The sequence below is a fragment of the Rhinoraja longicauda genome, chromosome 40 (assembly GCF_053455715.1).
Source record: "Rhinoraja longicauda isolate Sanriku21f chromosome 40, sRhiLon1.1, whole genome shotgun sequence".
Lineage (NCBI taxonomy): Eukaryota > Metazoa > Chordata > Chondrichthyes > Rajiformes > Arhynchobatidae > Rhinoraja > Rhinoraja longicauda.
Window position 1 is genome coordinate 9,600,608 of NC_135992.1, and position 18,497 is coordinate 9,619,104.

Below are 18,497 nucleotides of genomic sequence, written 5' to 3' on the forward strand. Positions count from 1 at the left end.
TACTGGCTATGTTTTTCAAAATTGCAGTGATTTAATTCAATATAACATTGGGGTGTAAAGCCATAATTTTCACAATAACAACTTTGAAGATTGCTTTCCTGCCTTTTGCCTTTGAAAATGCTTCAGTTAGTAACTCCTTCTGAAACTTCCACTGAATTCCTTTACGTTGTACTAATTTTAAGGAATTGCAAATGACCACACAGATTGTTGGAGACTAAATTAAGTAATTTCATCATATTACTAATTTTGGGAGCTTGTTTACAATTGAGTTTCCTGCATCACATTGAATGCACTTTATATATTTAATCTGTTACTGCCCAAATGGATGCCAATTAACTTTACATTTGTCCTAGTTTAGGGATTTTGTTTATAAACATAGCACAAAAAGTAAGGAAATTTGTGTTGGTAGATTATTTCTTTGTTGTAACAATGCTTCTTGGCAATAAATCTTATACCGTTGGAAAGCCTGTTTATTTCCCTTTTAAATGGTGCCACATTTGTAAGGAACATGCATTTGTGGGATGTGCAGCAGAGCTGAGTATATGGGTTGCGCCCATGAAAAATTTGCAAATCTTCTCTGCCAATGCCAAACAGCTTATTCTGCCTTTGCTATTGACTCTTGTTTTGAGCTTCTGGTACCCCCAGGTGCTGACAAGAATGGGATGCCATCCCACAACAGTGTGTGACCAGGCTGGTGACCAGCATGAGGAGGAGGTGCCAGGCTGTTATGGCTGTGTATGGTTCTTCCACACGCTACTGTGGCTCCTGTTTATTAAATGAATAAATTGTTAAATTGCCAATATGTCTTGTTTCTTCAGACTTCAATCATCCAATCCACCAAACAACACCGAACAAGAGTCAATGGCAGAATAAGCTGTTTGGCATTGGCAGAGAAGATTTGGCAGATTTTTCATGGGCGCAACCCACATACTCAGCTCTGCTGCTCATCCCACAAATGCATGTTCCTTACAAATGTGGCACCATTTAAAAGGGAAATAAACAGGCTTTCCAATGGTATAAGATTTATTGCCAAGAAGCATTGTTAGAACAAAGAAATAATCTACCAAACACAAATTTCCTTACTTTTTGTGCTATGTTTATTTATTCTATCCAGTTGTGATATTTTTGTTTATATGCTTGATAAATTGTCTTTTTTAAAGGTTAGGTAATTGTAAAAAAAATGGATATATGGTCCATGTATACTCAATTTGAAAACAATATGGACCAGTATAGAAAGTAATCTTAAGGCTCAACTTCATATTTAAATGTAAAATCATTATATAAATTGGGTCTCACCTCAAAACGGCACCCATTGCTTCTCTCCAGAGATACTGTCTGACCCGTTGAGTTACTCCAGCATTTTGTGTCTATCTTCAGTTTAAACCAGCATCAGCAGTTCCTTCCTACACTTAAATCTTTAACTATACTTAATGATTTAGTCATTTTTTCTTAATCCTAAATGATTTGGGAAGCATGGGAAGGTTGAACGAGGGTACTGTGGAAGACCAGCCATTATCAAGTCATATTATGGAGCAAGCATAAAGGATCATATGACGTACTCTTGTCCCTATTTTATGTTTCCAAATCTGAGGTTGATAGATAACAAAAGATAATAAATGACATAGTCAATGTCATTGCATGCATTTGATTCACAGACCACTGTGATCTAGTAGTGGAATAACTTTGAGAAAATGGTCGATTCTTCTTTTAACTAAAAAATCCGTTTTAATCTTGTAATCTAAAAATATAAGAACAGCTCCTTTTAAGTGTCGATATTTATTTTTTAATTACTTCCTGACAATTACAGTTCAATTTACTTAATTTTTTTGAATTATTTTATTAATGCCCATGGTTTTAAATTGTTTTCAATTGGTCATACAGTGTGCATGTTAATCTGTAGGCCGAATAAGTAGTTTGTTCAACTCCAGAACCAAGGTGTCTTCATCCTGGTCGTAAACGTACAATGCATAGACAACACTGTATATGTGCACGTTTGAGTGAGTTCCAAGTGATTACCGAGTCATTCAGTGAAGCATCCAAGTTAATTAACTTTGCAATAAATGTTGGCATGGCACAAGTCCTCTATCAATCCATCTCTCCTACACCATACTACCAAGTTAACAGAGGAGATGTTCAAGGATGTTCTCAAACCTTCCTAAGAAAAAGTAGCATTCCTAGCAGTTTGTGGTTGTTCCTAATCTGTGACCACTTAAAGGTGGAGGAGGAACAATAGAACGTAAGATTCTTGAGGGCTCAGTGGAAATGATGGAAGGAGTTCAACACCACTTGAACACCCCATTCGCTTATCCGCTCCCCGGGCAACAATGGCTGTAAAATTGTTGCAGAGTTTGTGTGTACTAAGGTGGCCTGATCAGGTTCCACAGCATCTTGGAGACAAGTTATGGAAGCAAGTTATCCTTCAGCAATTCCTTGGGATTTGGGATGTACATGTTTCTTGATTATAATTGCAATGTTTCTACTTTTACATGAATATAGATGAGCTTTCTGTTTTCATTTTTTGAAGTAATGAATCATCTAAAGCATCTGTACTTTTACAGGTAATGAGGACATGTTTGAAAGCTTCAGAAGAAGCAAAGAAAATGTACAATATCATAAACGGTTGATATTCTTTAATTTAGTCCTTGATTTACCAACTCTGTAAAGCTTCATTTGACTAAGATGCACTCATAATAGAGAGACAAAAGAGTTACGAGTGCATAAAACGGGACTTTTACATACCAAATCTGCAATATGCCAGAGTTACAATATGTGGAATTCTTGTTTTAGTAGATTTAACCATGAAGTCCAACTATTTAAACATCAGTTTTGAGCATATAAATTGTTTGCATGTGGGTATTCTCTCTGAAGTTATTTACCACCTAAAGAATTACAAATTTCCATTGGTATTACTTTGGAAGTTGCACCTATTTCAGGGATTCCAAAAATATAATCCCATTTGATGAGCCTGAGAATTGCTTCGAAAAGTAATAATTTAATTGTACTTCAGGAAATAGAAATATTAGCACTTACTATGTATTAGTATTTATTGCCCTTTGTTTCGACTGAGAACCAGTAGGGTTGCTTACACTGATGTCCATAATGTTTGGGACAAAGACCCATCATTTATTTATTTCCCTCTACATTCCACAATTTGAGATTTGTAATAGAAAAAAATCACATGGTTAAAATGCACATTGTCAGGTTATATTAGGCCATTTTTATACATTTTGGTTTCACCATGTAGAAATTACAGTTGTGTTTATACATAGTCCCCCCATTTCAGGGCACCATAATGTTTGGGACACACGGCTTCACTGGCGTTTATAATTGCTCAGGTGTGTTTAATTGCCTCCTTAATGCATGTATAAGAGAGCTCTCAGCACCTCGCCTTTCCTCCAGTCTTTCCATCACCTTTGGAAACTTTTATTGCTGTTTATCAACATGAGGACTGAAGTTATGCCAATGAAAGTCAAAGAAGCCATTATTAGACTGAGAAACAAGAATAAAACTGTTATAGAGACATCAGCCAAAGCTTAGGCGTACCAAAATCAGCTGTTTGGAACATCATTAAGTAGAAAGAGAGCACTGGTGAGCTTACTAATCGCAAAGGGACTGGCAGGCCAAGGAAGACTTCCACAGCTGATGACAGAAGAATTCTCTCTATAATAAAGAAAAATCCCCAAACCCCTGTCTGACCGATCAGAAACACTCTTTAGGAGTCAGGTGTGGATTTGTCAATAACCACTGTCTGCAGAAGACTTCATGAACAGAAATACAGAGGCTACACTGCAAGATGCAAACCATTATTTAGCCGCAAAAATAGGATGGCCAGGTTATAGTTTGCCAAGGAAAGTCTGAAGAAGGGTCTCGACCCGAAATGTCGCCCATTCCTTCTCTCCCGAGATGCTGCCTGGCCCGCTGAGTTACTCCAACATTTTGTGTCTCCCATGAGAAAGCCACACCATCTCACAGTTTGCCAAGAAGTACTTAAAAGAGCAACCACAGTTCTGGAAAAAGATCTTGTGGACAGATGAGACGAAGATTAACTTATATTGGAGTGATGACAAGAGCAAAGTAAGGAGGAGAGAAGGAACTGCCCAAGATCCAAAGCATATCTGCGAAACACGGTGGTGGGGGTGTTATGGCCTGGGCATGTATGACTGCTGAAGGTAATGGTTCACTTATCTTCACTGATGATACAACTGCTGATGGTAGTATTGAAGTGTATAGACACATCCTATCTGCTCAAGTTCAAAGAAATGCCTCAAAACTCCCTGGCCGGCAGTTCATTCTACAGCAAGGCAATGATCCCAAACATATTGCTGAAGCAACAAAGGAGTTTTTCAAAGCTAAAAAATGGTCAATTCTTGAGTGGCCAAGTCAGTCACACGATCTGAACCCATTTGAGCATGCCTTTTATATGCTGAAGAAAAAACTGAAGGGGACAAGCCCCCAAAACAAGCATAAGCTAAAGATGGCTGCAATATAGGCCTGGCAGAGCATCACCAGAGAAGACGCCCAGCAACTGGTGATGTCCATGAATCGCAGACTTCAAGCAGTCATTGCATGCAAAGGATATGCAACAAAATACTAAACATGACTATTTTCATTTACATGACATTGCTGTGTCCCAAACATTATGGTACCCTGAAATGGGGGGACTATGTATATACACTGCTGTAATTTCTACATGGTGAAACCAAAATATATAAAAATGGCCTTTATTAAAATCTGACAATGTGCACTTTAACCACATGTGATTTTTTTCCTTCTATTACAAATCACAAATTGTGGAGTATAGAGGCAAATAAATAAATATATTTATTTTTCCAAACTTTGTCCCAAACATTATGGAGGGCACTGTAATTATTTGAACAGAAGCACTAAAGTCAGCAGGAATTTGTAACTACAGATGCTCCCCGGCTTACGATGCTTTGATATGATATTTCGACTTTGCGATGGTGCAACTGGCAGCAACCCATAGCACACCACAACTCACTTCCGACCATGTGATCATATGTATTAAATGCATTTCGACATACGATATTTTCGTAAGGGTTTCGATGGGTTTCTCCATCGTAAGTTGAAGAGCACCTGTTCTTTTAACCTCTTCTCTTACCCGCTCAGGAAAATAAAACTCTTCTCTCCACTTTCATCAATGAAATCTTCTGGAATAATGAAAATTCAAATTACTTTTCTGGTTTGAGAGTATGGAAATAGTGAAAATGTGGTGAGATTATTTGATTGGCTGAACAGAAGAACAAATACTGCACTCTTTGATTTGAATGGTATTCAATTAATTGGAGAAATAGAATATTGCTAATTAACATTTCTCAACATAACAAAGAGTGGCACTACCACTATCTTGTGGGAAGTTGTGGATGAACAATAAATACTGGCTTTGCCAGTGATATCCAGAACTTGGAAATCTAATTTTGTTTTGAAACAACTGTGATTTTGTGAAAAATACATTCCCAAGATCGTTCTTTAAGCCAAAGGGAAGGATATGTAAATAGAGTAATTCACAAACTACTGCAGTGCTTTTTATTTAAAGTTTGAGTTTAAGATGTCTATTGGGTAAGAAAGTGGCAGCTCTGTGGATCTTTCATTGTTGTTCAGCACATTCTTTAACTTGGTGTAGATAGGTCTCATCTATGCTAATTTTTGTAAGCTTGATAGTTCCAGTGTTGTACAGAATATAAAAGTTTGAAGAACCTGAAAATCAGTTAGCTTGGTGCACCTTGGATAATGCTGGAAATATTCAACAGGTAAAGCAGCATCCGTCAAGAGAGAAATAAGTAATCTTTCATCAACCTTGTACGTCCACGATCTTTCATCAGAACGTTTCAGTTTTGCTCATTTAGCCCGAATCAGTTTTTAATGCAATTTACACTATCTCATAGAAGTATTGAAAAATTGAGATTCCATGGCAGAAAAAAAAAAAGGATGAAACTGAAAGATTCTGCAGAGGGAGTAAGAGAAGCCGTGTTCTAAATTAACATAAGAACCACAAGGCTAGTGTGGGATCAAGCAGTTCAGAGTAAATTTGAGGAGAAAATGACAAAGGGGTTTGTGGGGTATATACCCACTTAAGAAAATGAAAAATTTACCTCAAAGTACCAAAAGTATGCATTTCATTGAGATCACCTCATCTAAACTCTTGAGTAACAGCCAATTCTTCTTAATCTGTTCTCATGTGACAAGCTGCAACCTCTGGAATCATAATTTCCTTCCCTGGGTAAGGAGACAAATAAGACTTTTAAGACGCAATATCACTTGGGCCGCGAGACATGGTAGACTGTTTTATGCAGAGAAGGTTGTCCTACAAGGAAACAGTTAAGTAGAATAGGCATAATCCTTATAGTTTAGAAGGAGAAATAGTGTCAGTGAAGTATATATAATTCTCACAGGCTTGGCAGTGTTATTTCTGGAAGTTCGTTCCGCCTTTTAAAATCTTAAACTTGATGTTAGTCTGAAAATAAGGATCAACTATTTTAGGTCTGAAATGAGGTGCATGTTTTGGAACTCTTTCCCAATGGAGTCTTGTCCATATATTCAATAATTTGTCTGAAAAATATTAAAACAATTTATTCGAGTGGGAGAGTGGAATCAATATAGTGGTGCCGCAATGTTGAATGGCTGAGCAGACCTAAAAGGCTTTTTCTATCTCACTTCTTGCATTTCTTAATTTCTGTGTCTCTCCATTGCTCCTTGTGGTGTGAAGGTATACTTGTTCAGTTTTGTTACCTTGTAAATCGTCCTTGCATCTTGCCTAGTTCCCATACGTAATGTGAAGATTCGAATTGTTGGTAATACTTTGTATGATCAGGCAAAAAGCCTTTAGATTTCTGCTTTCAATTCTATCCCTGTGGACCAGAATCCTATTTTTAATGGCCTTGTAACTTCTATTTGTGCATTCCTATCTGCTCAACCCCTAAATTGCTTTGTTCTTCTGCTTTGGGGCCTGTTATTAAAGAAATATGTAGCCTTTTTATCTTCCTACTAAAGATGGAAATGCGAGAAGGGTCTTTATAGCTCATTCAAAGGAAATATGTAGTTTGGTATAAAGCACTTTTGCTGATTTATGTTCCATATTTATTATGGAAACTAGTTTTGATAGAACTTATGGTGGGACTACTTATGGAAGGGATGATGTCTTATTGCTGATTATCTGCTGTAACCCAGTAATCCATTGGATGGTTTTGGAAGGTCTGCAAAGATCCTCAAAACTGGCACTTGTGGCAGAAACCAGAGAGAAAGTAGAGTAGATAATAAAATGGAAGTGCTTGCAATTAAATCCCGCAAATGAAAATATATTAAAATTTGTGTTTGTTTTTTCTTTGCAGATTTTGGACCCTTTTTTGATCTTGAGAATGACCTGCCAGATGAATTGATCCGTTCAGATCCTTTAGGACTGACAAACGGAGGTGACTTGGCTCAGCTAAGTGGTGTTGGCATGGTGCAGGATGCTGCCTCGAAGCACAAGCAACTGTCAGAACTTCTGAGAGGCAGTGGTTGTAGTATCAGCATGGGACATGGAGCAGTCAGCGCTGGTAGTGCCTCATCACGATCCATGGATAGTCCAGTTCAGTCCGTAGGCAGCCAAAGTCAACAGAATAGTCCCAGCATAGGAAGTTTAAGTAGCATGGTCAAGAGCCCGTTAACGCAAAGTGGTCTTACGTCCCCTCCCAATATGGGGATTGGAGGAAGTGGAGCCAACCAGCGACCTACAACGCCACAATCTGTGAACCCCCAAAAACACGACCAGCTTCATACGTCAGCAACCGGTTTGATGTCTGGTGTAAACAGTCCAACCAACCAAGCAGGAATGAGCATGAATGCTAATATGAATCCAGCTCTGATGAACAGTGGGAATACTCAGGGCATGATCCAGGGACAAGTAATGAACGGTTCTCTTGGTGCCGGAAGGGGCAGACCTAATGTACAGTACTCAAGTCCAGGCATGTCCAACGCAAATAACCTACTTGCTGATACGTTATCCCAGGGATCACCTCAGATGGCAGCTGGTCTCAAAGGACCCCAGCCTGGGGCATTAAGCAAGGTAAGAGCCAAGCATTTTGCACTGTGTACATTAACAGTGAAATTGAAATTGCATTAATAAAATGTGATGCGTCTCTATTCCACTACTGACACTTGGGGATATGGCAAATAATTATTAGTATTGATGCTGGAAATTTGAAATCAGTTCTTGAAATACTTCATTGATCCAGAGCCTGGTAACTCAAGGTGGTCATCCCAATAGAAAAAAAGTGTTCAAAAGATCATAAGTGATAGGAGCAGAATTAGGCCATTCGGCCCATCAAGGCCACTCCACCATACAATTACAATTGATCTATCTCTCCCTCCTAACCCCATTCTCCTGCCTTCTCCCCATAACCTCTGTCACCGTAGATCAAGAATCTATATCTCTGCTTTAAATATATCCACTGACTTTGCCTCCACACCTTCTGTGGCAAAGAATTCCACAGATTCATCACTCTCTGATTAAAGAAACTCCTCATTTCCTTCCTAAAAGAACGTCCTTTAATTCTGTGGCTATGACCTCTAGTCCTAGACTCTCCCACATCCTCTCCACATCCACTCTATCCGAGCCTTTCACTATTCTGTACATTTCAATGAGGTCCCACCTCATTCTTCTAAACTCCAGCGAGTATAGACCCAGTGTAGTCAAACGCTCATCACATGTTAGCCTACTCATTCCTGGGGCCACTCGTGTAATCCTCCTCTGGATCATCTCCGTTGAACAAATGACAGTAAATATTTCTGCTTGATGATCATGAAAAAATTAGAGCAAAAAAATAATAATCAAGAAGCGGAAAGGGGGATGGAGGAGGAATGAGGAAAGGCCAACGTTTAGTGTTTGGCTTGTGCAATTGAACGACAGAAGAGGCAATAGAACAAGGTAAAATTGGGTATTGAAAGGATTATTCAATAACAAAAGTTCTGAGGTGGTGTACAGCAGAATAATTGAAATTAATTTAACATGTGAAATGCAAATTCTGCAAAGCACAAATTAGAGATATGTCTTGAGCTTGAACCAATGTTGATAGCTGAAGATTGATACTCAGTGCGAATGAGTTGGAACCATTTGTTGAGTGAGCAGAGGTGTTTCACAACACTGTTCCAATTTAAGTTTGACTTCCCCAATGCAGAGGAGACCATGTGGAGATAATTGCAATTTGCTTCTTTATATCAACATAATCTTAAATTGTAAGTTACTTTTGCTAGAAATTATGATTGGATTATCTTTGCCAAACCACATAGTAGCTGTGATTCAACTGGATATTCGCAATAAAAAAGACCCAAGATTAATATTGTGTACTAACCATCTACACCCAAAGGTTAGATTGTTAGAAAATCACTGCATTTGACCTACTTGCATCTTTGATGGGGTAAAATATCTCAATACATTTCGTAGGAAGATATTGAAAGTTTGAGATTGGGCTTTAAAGCAGCTATAAAGGTTGATTATTCAAAGTTTAATCAGGTAGGATTTAAGGAGTTTTGGAGGTGAGAAGACATTTGGAGAAGGAGAGGGGTTTAGGGAGGGAATTCCATTGGCAACCGAAGACAAGGCAGCAAATTCTGTTTTATCTGTGTATGGGCCTCTCTGTCATGTTCAGCATATAATGCCCATTCCCAATTTTGAGAGATTAAAATCTAATATTCTGGAAAGGACTGTAGAGCTGGTCACAGAGATTGGAGGAGCAAAGACCTGTGGGAATTTGATAAATAGGATGAGAATTTTAAAACAAGGTGTTGCTCAACTGGGCACTAAATTTGAATAATGAGCACAGGATGAATGGTGTGAGTTTGGATAAAGGCGGCAGAGGTTTGGATGAACATGTTTGCAGAGAATAGAATGGGTGAGGTATTTCATTAGATGAAATAATTCTGTGACCTTTCGTAAGATATTTCAGACATTATTTGGAAAGGGTTTGTCCCCGTGCCTTAAAAAAAACATGTCCCAACATGTGGATTTTGGGAAGGGAAGAAGTCCCTACATGGTAAATTTAAATTGTTCATCAGTGACCATGAACCAGTAATTTGCTTCAGTCATCATCGTGGGGGAGGGGTGCGGCAACAATAATAGTCCATTTTATAAATCCAATTCACAAACTGAATCATGCTGATCTTTGCACTCACTTGTCAATGGCAATTGAAAATTTTTAAAAATGAAGACTATGGAGATTACTGTCTGCTTCCCTCTATATTGCTTTTAGGGATAAGAGACTTTGCTGGACATGTTGATGGGTATGATCACTTTGTCATATTTAACTTGTATAGTTATGGCTATGGTTCAAATTAATTAATTTATCTGTCATGGGGTTCCTTTCAATATCTTGAATGCAAATGTATTTGAATTTTCAGTGTTTAGATCTACTTTCTTACTTCCCATTATGAAGCTATCACTTTAAGCTATTCTCAATACTTTAACTGTTCAGAATATTTGCTTTAGCACACATAGTACTGTTGAAATTATTGGCCTTTTTGTAAATTTGAAGGAAAGCTATGACCTGCAGTAGCTTGACTGCCATTTTCTGGAGAGAGAATGAAATTGCTTTTTAGATTTAGTTTTAGTCAAGTTGTGTAAATGAAGGCAATATAGTTGCGCTCTGATCGTTGGTTCTAAAGGATGACAATTTCTAAACAGTGACAGTGTGCCCTGGATGAAGTAGTCCCTCCTTAAACATAAATGGCTGAGCTGAGACTGAAGTTTGGCTTAACATGTTGCTGGATGTGCAGCTCAGGGCCCAGCTTCTTTTCCCCCGTTTGTTCTTATGCCGAGGTGTAAGCACCATCTGTTGTCTATGCAGTTCAAGAAAATCAGATCACTTTCGTCCTTCTCTCCCACGCACACGCACTCTTTTGTTTGCAATCTAAGGTAATGTTAATAGGAGATTTTAGCTTCAACTCCGTTAACCTGTTCATGCATTTAGAGTAATACAAGGCCATTACTGTCCAATGCATATCCTACTTGTGAAATATTATTGCTTTGTTCTGGGTTACAGATTGCAAAATAATATCCATAATTTTGTAATGTGTACATTTTATGATGAATAGTGACAAATTAACCAGGCTCTCTGCCGTGATATTCTAAGTCACTCTCGAAGTGCTTCTGGCAGGATCTAGCTAAACTGCTTATTCTGCAGTCCGCCCTATCCTCCCCATGTTAAATAGCTTTTGAGTATATGGCTAAGTTACACTTTTTTCCCTCTCAATCAACCTCTGTAACTGTCGTTTTTTGTTATCTTGTCATCAATTTTGCTCATCTTTTTTAAAGTGTCATTACATTGATTCATCATTTGTTATCTGAGCTCATGTGAGGAAAACCAGTTGGATGAAGTATCGAGCAATTGTTGATAACCCCAGCAAAAACTGGGCACTTTTAGGTGTCAAGTAAACACAAAATCTGTAGTAAAGAATCTTTTCTAAATATAGGGATAGGCTCGGAAGTAGTCCATTCAACCCTTCGAAGGTACTCCATTTGCCACCAAGGTTTTTGTGCACTATTTGCCTTAATATCCAGAAATCAATCTCTGCTTGAATAAATGTAGCAGCTGAGTCTCCACAGATCTCTGGTTTAGAACATTCCAATGGTTCACCGCCTTCTGAATGCACAAATTAACAATAGAATCCATGTGCTAAGTAATGCATCTTTCCACCCAGTTATTTAAAATATTCTCCCCCCCCCCCCAACACGATTTTAACAAACTTGAGTTCCTCGGTCTAATATCTTATGCCTAACTGTCTTCAGCTGTTTTGGCAATTACCTTTTCCTGCACCGTATGGTCACAAATGGTAATATCTGCTGATCACCATGTTTACTTTCGCTTACATTTTTGTGGATTTGGCTGCATATACAATATGATGCTGTTGCATGTGGCAAATAATATTTACACAACATAGGTACCAGCCAGTAATTGCTCCAACAAGAGACTGATCACCCCCGTTCAATTTATAACACGACTATGTGCACATTCTGAGGATCAGAAATTGATCAGAAATTTAACTGGCCCGTCATATTAATATAGTGGCTATATAAAAGATCAGATTCTGTGGTGACTTGCCCTCTGATTCCTAACGCTTTCATGCTATCCACTGTGCATTATTCAAGAGTATAAAATAATGTTTTTCACATATCCTGATGCCTGCAGTTGTAAAAGCATTTGGGTCCCAGTACCATTTTGAACCGAGTGCTCTGTTTGATTGTCCACCACTTAGTGTTCACTTCCACCATTTAGTAAGTTGCAGTAAGATGCACTGCAGCAACTTAACAAGATCTAACTACTCCTTCCAAACTCTCAAAAGCAGGAAACTGGTAATACTGTACTTCCTTTGTTGGCTTATTATTCTACACATCCTGTTAAATAGCATCACAGATGAACTTTCACCATATAGTCTGGAATAGCTCAACGGGATTCACCACCTTTCAAAGACAGGCTGATACAATAAGTGCGGACTTTGTAAGCGGCACCCGAATCTGATAAACGAAATTTTGTCCTAAATATCTGCAGTCTATTTACAAGCATGTACTTTCTCTCTCTCTTCCCTTTCCAACTCGCTCCTCTTCCAATCCTTCTCGGTTTGCTTCCCCTCCACCAATGAGTTGCAAGTTTCTCTAATGTTATTTTATCTGCATTCCCATGACAAATTTTGAAACAATACAGTGGTAAAGTAATCAGCGAATTGAGGTCAAAATTTGTGGTCACGGTGTGATAGCCAGAAGGGAAATACTTTGAGTAAATATATTATTGAAGTGGTAAGTTTAAATGATGCAAATAATGCGTTCGTGTACTTCAATACAACCACTTTGATACTGCTTGCAAGTTGTCAGTGACACTCCAGATACTATTTATTAATTCCTCCTTTTCCAAATATTTTTGCAATGCACACATTCACCAGCTGGAAAAATGGTAAAAGATACTGGCGTCGCTGCCAAATACTAGCCCTCATATTTTCTGCTTTAGAGAGCCCCAAAATATTATGTTCTCTGTTATATTATTAATATAGATTTATGTTAAATGAAATTGGTTTTGTATTTTTAGTTCTGCTCATTCTCAGTAGGAGCACCCTTGATTTTTAATTAATGCAACTTACCTTAAGTTAAATTAAGTAAAAATCCTAAAGTACACCGATTTTGCTTTTTCAGCATGGGTTGCGATTTCAGAGAGCATTTGAAATGTGAATCTGTTAATCCAGAATGTATTTGACTTCGGCAGATACTTTTGCCAGATTGGTTACTTGGTGCCAGATACAATAACAGAGCTTTATTTGTCGTTCGGTACCGAAGTACCGAACGAAACTACATAGCAGTCACAGAAAAAAAAAAGAACACAAGACACATAACCCCAACACAAACGTCCATCACAGTGACTCCAAACACCCCCTCACTGTGATGGAGGCAACAAAACTTCCCCTCTCTTCCCCACGCCCACGGACAGACAGCTCGTCCCCGACCAACCCGCACAGTCCCCGCACCGGGCGCTGAAACGTCCCGCGGCCGAACCGGGCGATGAAAGGCCCGCGACCAAGCCTTGCGCAGCTAAGTCCCGTGGTCGAGCCGCACCGGGCACTGTTAAGTCCGCAGTCCAGCGATGAAAAGCCCCGCAGTCGAGCTGCACCGGGCGGTGTTCAGCTCCGCAGCCGAGCTGCACCGGGCACTGTTAAGTCCGCAGTCGAGCCGCACCAGCGATGAAAAGCCCCGCAGCCGAGCTGCACCGGGATGTTAAGCCCCGTAGCCGAGCTGCACCGGGCACTGTTGAGTCCAGCGGCCAAGCCGCAGCGGGATGTAAAGTCCAGCGGCCGAGCCGCACCGGGGTGTAAAGTCCAGCGGCCGAGCCGCAGCGGGTGATGTTAGGCCCCGCAGCCGAGCCGCAGCCCGCGCCGTGAGGAAGAGAAAAGCCCCCCCCCCTCCCACACCCACACCCACCACCCCCTCCCACACATACACAACCAAAAAAATATACAAAAACCATCCCAACACCGACACTCAACAAAAAAAAGACGGACAGACTGCTAGTCAGCCGCTGCCGTTAGGCGCCGCCACGTGATATGTACAAGTGTGTGTTTTTTGCCACCAGAAGCGGAAAGTATCATCATAACTTCAAAGAATAAGTTGAGATGACAATTATGAGAGTGCTTGTAATGCCACTTTGCATATTTCCAAATGTATTCTTGTACCACGGGTGATTTCACACTTTAGATTAATGACCAAATTATTTTTTAAACGTTCATATTGTTATGGTTGATCAATAAGCTTTGCATCAGTAGCCAATGCCAATGTTTTACTTTGCCTCCTTTTAGTTACAAGGTGCCTTCGATTTAGAATCCTGGTAATTTAATCCAGAAAGCATTTGGCTCTAACGGGTACCATTTCCGGTTTGGTGATTTGGTGCGTAAGAAGGATCTACAGATGCTGGTTTAAACTGAAGATAGACACAAAAAGCTGGAGTAACTCAGCAGGACAGGTAGCATCTCTGAAGAAGGGTCTCGACCCGAAACGTCGCCCATTCCTTCTCTCCAGAGATGCTGCCTGTTCTGCTGAGTTACTCCAGCTTTTTGTGTCTATTTTTGGTGACTTGGTGTCAGGTCACACAATTCTGAATTTTTAAAGTAGTATATGAAACCGTGCTGTAGTTTTCCTTTACAACATGCAGGTTAGAAAATACTATAAGTGGATTTTAATTGACAACAAAAATGGTGATTTGTAGCTTTCACCTGTGCATTTATTTGAGGGCTAAACAATATGAGATCCTGTGCCAAGTTGTAGTAGTACCTTGGTAACTCAATTATATTACAGTCATATGTAGAGAACAAACTAAAGTCAGCTATCTAGCTTTAAAAATAATCTTCTTCAGTAACTTCTAATATGAAAGTTAATAACACTGCGTACAGAAATGTCTGGTATTTTGAATCAAATTGGCCATTTTATTAATGCTGTTCAGATGCTGATCGAGCAAGTGTAAGATATATTGACGAGGCAACTTGGAATGAACTTCATTCCTAATGTTTCTTAGAAAAGTTTAATGTTTTCATTTTGGCGTTGAATAAAAGCTTCCTTATTTAGGAACTAGCTGAGGGCATATTCAGATTTTTAAATCTTAATTAAGGTTGGAATATATTAATAGCTCACGTACTTAGCAAGGACAAGTTTTTTTCAATTGATAACTTTGGCTAATTATCATAGTTTGTAAGATTTTGTGTCACTTTGTAATGCAGTATTAGTTTTCTGCCACTGGAGGCCCTTAAGAACTACAGTAAAAGATCATCTAAAAAGAATTTGCAGTTAAACTAATCGAATTTTACTCATGAAATCTAAGAATAATTCTGCATATCTTGTACACCATGTAGAACAATCCTGACTCAATGTAAGAATACACCTGTATAAAATTATGTACACTTTTTTAAAGTCCTGTTGGTTGGGCAGCCGACAATTCTCTAACAATTAATTTGTCTAAAATACTTTTAAAATGTCATCTTCAAGAGGACTGGTATTGTTCAAAAGCATCTTGATTGGATACACCATCTATCTTCAAAATTAGCCATCGTCCCTCCCCCCCCCCCCCCACCCCAGTATATTTGAATGGATACTAAAAAGGTTCCAATAAAATGTTGAAGTAGCACGAGTTGGTATAGTTTAACTAATTCCATTTTGTTTACTTCTAGATGGGAATGATGGGAACCCCGAATCCTTATGGGCAGCCTTACGGCCAGAATGCCAGTCAGACGCTGGGTAGCAGTGGACTTGGCCAGCAGAATAAAGGTGGGCTAGGGAACAGCTTGCCTCAGTTTACAATGGAGAAGAAACCTGCTGGCAGTGTGGGGATGCCAAACCTGGTGAGTGTTGATGGGTGCACATAACTTAATACTCATATTTCCTCATTGCATGGTTTGCTGAGTTAAAGTTTGGTCATCCTTGTTAACAATAAAAATGTAGAAGGGAGTGAATGTCAGAATAGACGTTTGAAAGTTTGTTTAAATCATGGTTCCCTTTTAATGCAGGCTTGATGAGGATTGCGGCTGAATTCCCTATGTTGTTTCTCTGGCTATAGTTAAATTTGTGTAATGAGGAATGATAAAGTTTGGAAAACATAAGAACATGATGAATAGGTGCAGGAACAGGCCAAGCCTGCCTGTTTCCATGTCAAATCAGATCTTGGTCTCCACATCACTTTTTCACCCTTCTCCCTCCACCCTTAATTACTTGTAGTTCAGGTGTATGTCGATCCACTTTGAATATATTCAATAACACTATCTCCTCAGCTCCGTGGAGTAGACATTCATATCATATCATATCATATCATATCATATATATACAGCCGGAAACAGGCCTTTTCGGCCCACCAAGTCCGTGCCGCCCAGCGATCCCCGTACATTAACACTATCCTACACCCACTAGGGACAATTTTTACATTTACCCAGCCAATTAACCTACATACCTGTACGTCTTTGGAGTGTGGGAGGAAACCGAAGATCTCGGAGAAAACCCACGCAGGTCACGGGGAGAACGTACAAACTCCTTACAGTGCAGCACCCGTAGTCAGGATCGAACCTGAGTCTCCGGCGCTGCAGTCGCTGTAAAGCAGCAACTTTACCGCTGCGCCACCGTGCCGCCACATTCCAAAGAATCATAACTCTCGTGAGGGAAGAAATTCTTGTCCATCTCCCTCTGAAATATAGAACCATTATTCTGAAACCTTATCCTCTCATTCTAGATACCCCAAGAGGGCATGCATTCTTTCAGCGTTTACCCTGTCATTCATCACTCATACTTTGCGTGTCGGCCAAACATTTCTTCGTACATTAAAGCCTTTATCCCAGAATTAACCTTCGCACCATTGCTTCCAGTGCAAGTATCACTTTCCTTAAATAAGGAAATCAAAATTCCATGCAGCGCACCAGATGTGATCTCACCGGGGCCCAAGTGTTGCATTAAATTTGTCTAAATTTTTGCACCATCTCTTGCAATAAAGGTCAACGTTCTAGTAACCTTCCCAATTACTTGTATGTTACTTTTATGTCTTGTATACTAGGACCCTCAGATCTATTTATATTGTAACATTTTCTAGCCTTGCTTTATTTAATCATAATTTGCTTTTTCTTTGTTAATTCCAAAATGGATAACCTTGCATCTGCCAACATTATGCTCCCCCTATCAACTACTCATTTAACCTAACTGTGCTTTTGCAGACTTTTTGTGTTCCCCCCCCCCCCAACTTGCCAAGTACCTAGCTTTGTATCATCGCAAACATTGGATGTAGTCTGCACAGTCCCGTCATCTAAGTTAATAATATTGATAGTAAGTAGTTGACATCCAAGCTGCTCCACATGGCACTCCACTTGTTATTTATCAATTGGAAACTGACCCATTTGTCTGAAGAAGGGTCTCGACCCAAAACGTCACCCATTCCTTCTCTCCTGAGATGCTGCCTGACCTGCTGAGTTACTCCAGCATTTTGTGAAATAAATACCTTCGATCTGCAGTTATTTTCTTACATGACCCATTTATCCCGATTTGTCTTCTATCAGTCACATCTGTGCCAATATATTACACCTGCAACATAATTTCCTCTTGCCTTGCAAAGCAACCTTTTATGTGGCACCTTGTTCAATGCCTTCCGAGAATTCAAATGCACCATGTCTACCGGTTATTGATCCATTCTGTTTGTTACATCCTTAGAGTCCTAGAAAATTTCCCATATATAATTTACCTTTCATAAAACTCTTGATTCTTCCTGATTGTCCCATAATTTTCTAATTGCACTGTAACATCCAGTTTTCTCCACACTCAAAAGGCGTTCAGATTTATAGGTTAATTGGCTTGGGTAAAATTGTAAATTGTCTCTAGCATGTAAGAAAGTGTCACTGTGCAGTGTGAACGCTGGTTGGTGCGGAATAGGTGGGCCTAAGGGCCCGTTTCCATGTTGCATCTCTAAAGTATCTCGGTATATCCTGTTCATGTTAAAGGTGTAATATTAATAACATTTTATTTTTCATAGCCACAGCAACCTTCTCCAGTGCAACAAGGAGGAATTGGGCAGCCTCCAGGGCAAGGGATGGGTTCTGCACCCACAGCGGATCCAGAGAAACGAAAACTTATCCAGCAACAGCTGGTTCTGCTCTTGCATGCACACAAATGCCAGCGTCGGGAGCAAGCAAATGGTGAGGTACGACCCTGCAACTTGCCACATTGCCGGACTATGAAGAATGTCCTCAATCACATGACGCACTGTCAGGCTGGCAAATCTTGTCAGGGTGAGTATGGACTGAACTGGTAATGTAAAATTATTAGGGATTTGTCTGACTTTTCAGATGCACAAATTTCCTTGTACTCTATTTCAAACTATTTTGCATAGTCTTGGATTTTTTTTTGTTGCACTGTATACATTCCTCCAAAATGTACCTCAAACGTTTTGTGCACTTACTTCCATTGGCACATGATGATGCTAAATGCTTATCTAAGTCACTAGGTC

General features: G+C 39.5%; 1 protein-coding gene across 2 annotated transcripts in view; it reads left to right on the forward strand.

The window, feature by feature from the left end:
- Positions 1 to 18,497, forward strand: part of ep300a (EP300 lysine acetyltransferase a) — a 92,027-nt gene that overhangs the window by 15,532 nt on the left and 57,998 nt on the right. For both annotated transcript variants that reach the window (XM_078430689.1, XM_078430691.1), the window contains exons 2-4: positions 7,347 to 8,062; positions 15,691 to 15,861; positions 18,024 to 18,279. In XM_078430689.1, coding sequence (XP_078286815.1) covers positions 7,347 to 8,062; positions 15,691 to 15,861; positions 18,024 to 18,279 — 1,143 coding nt within the window. The remainder of the gene's footprint in view (positions 1 to 7,346; positions 8,063 to 15,690; positions 15,862 to 18,023; positions 18,280 to 18,497) is intronic.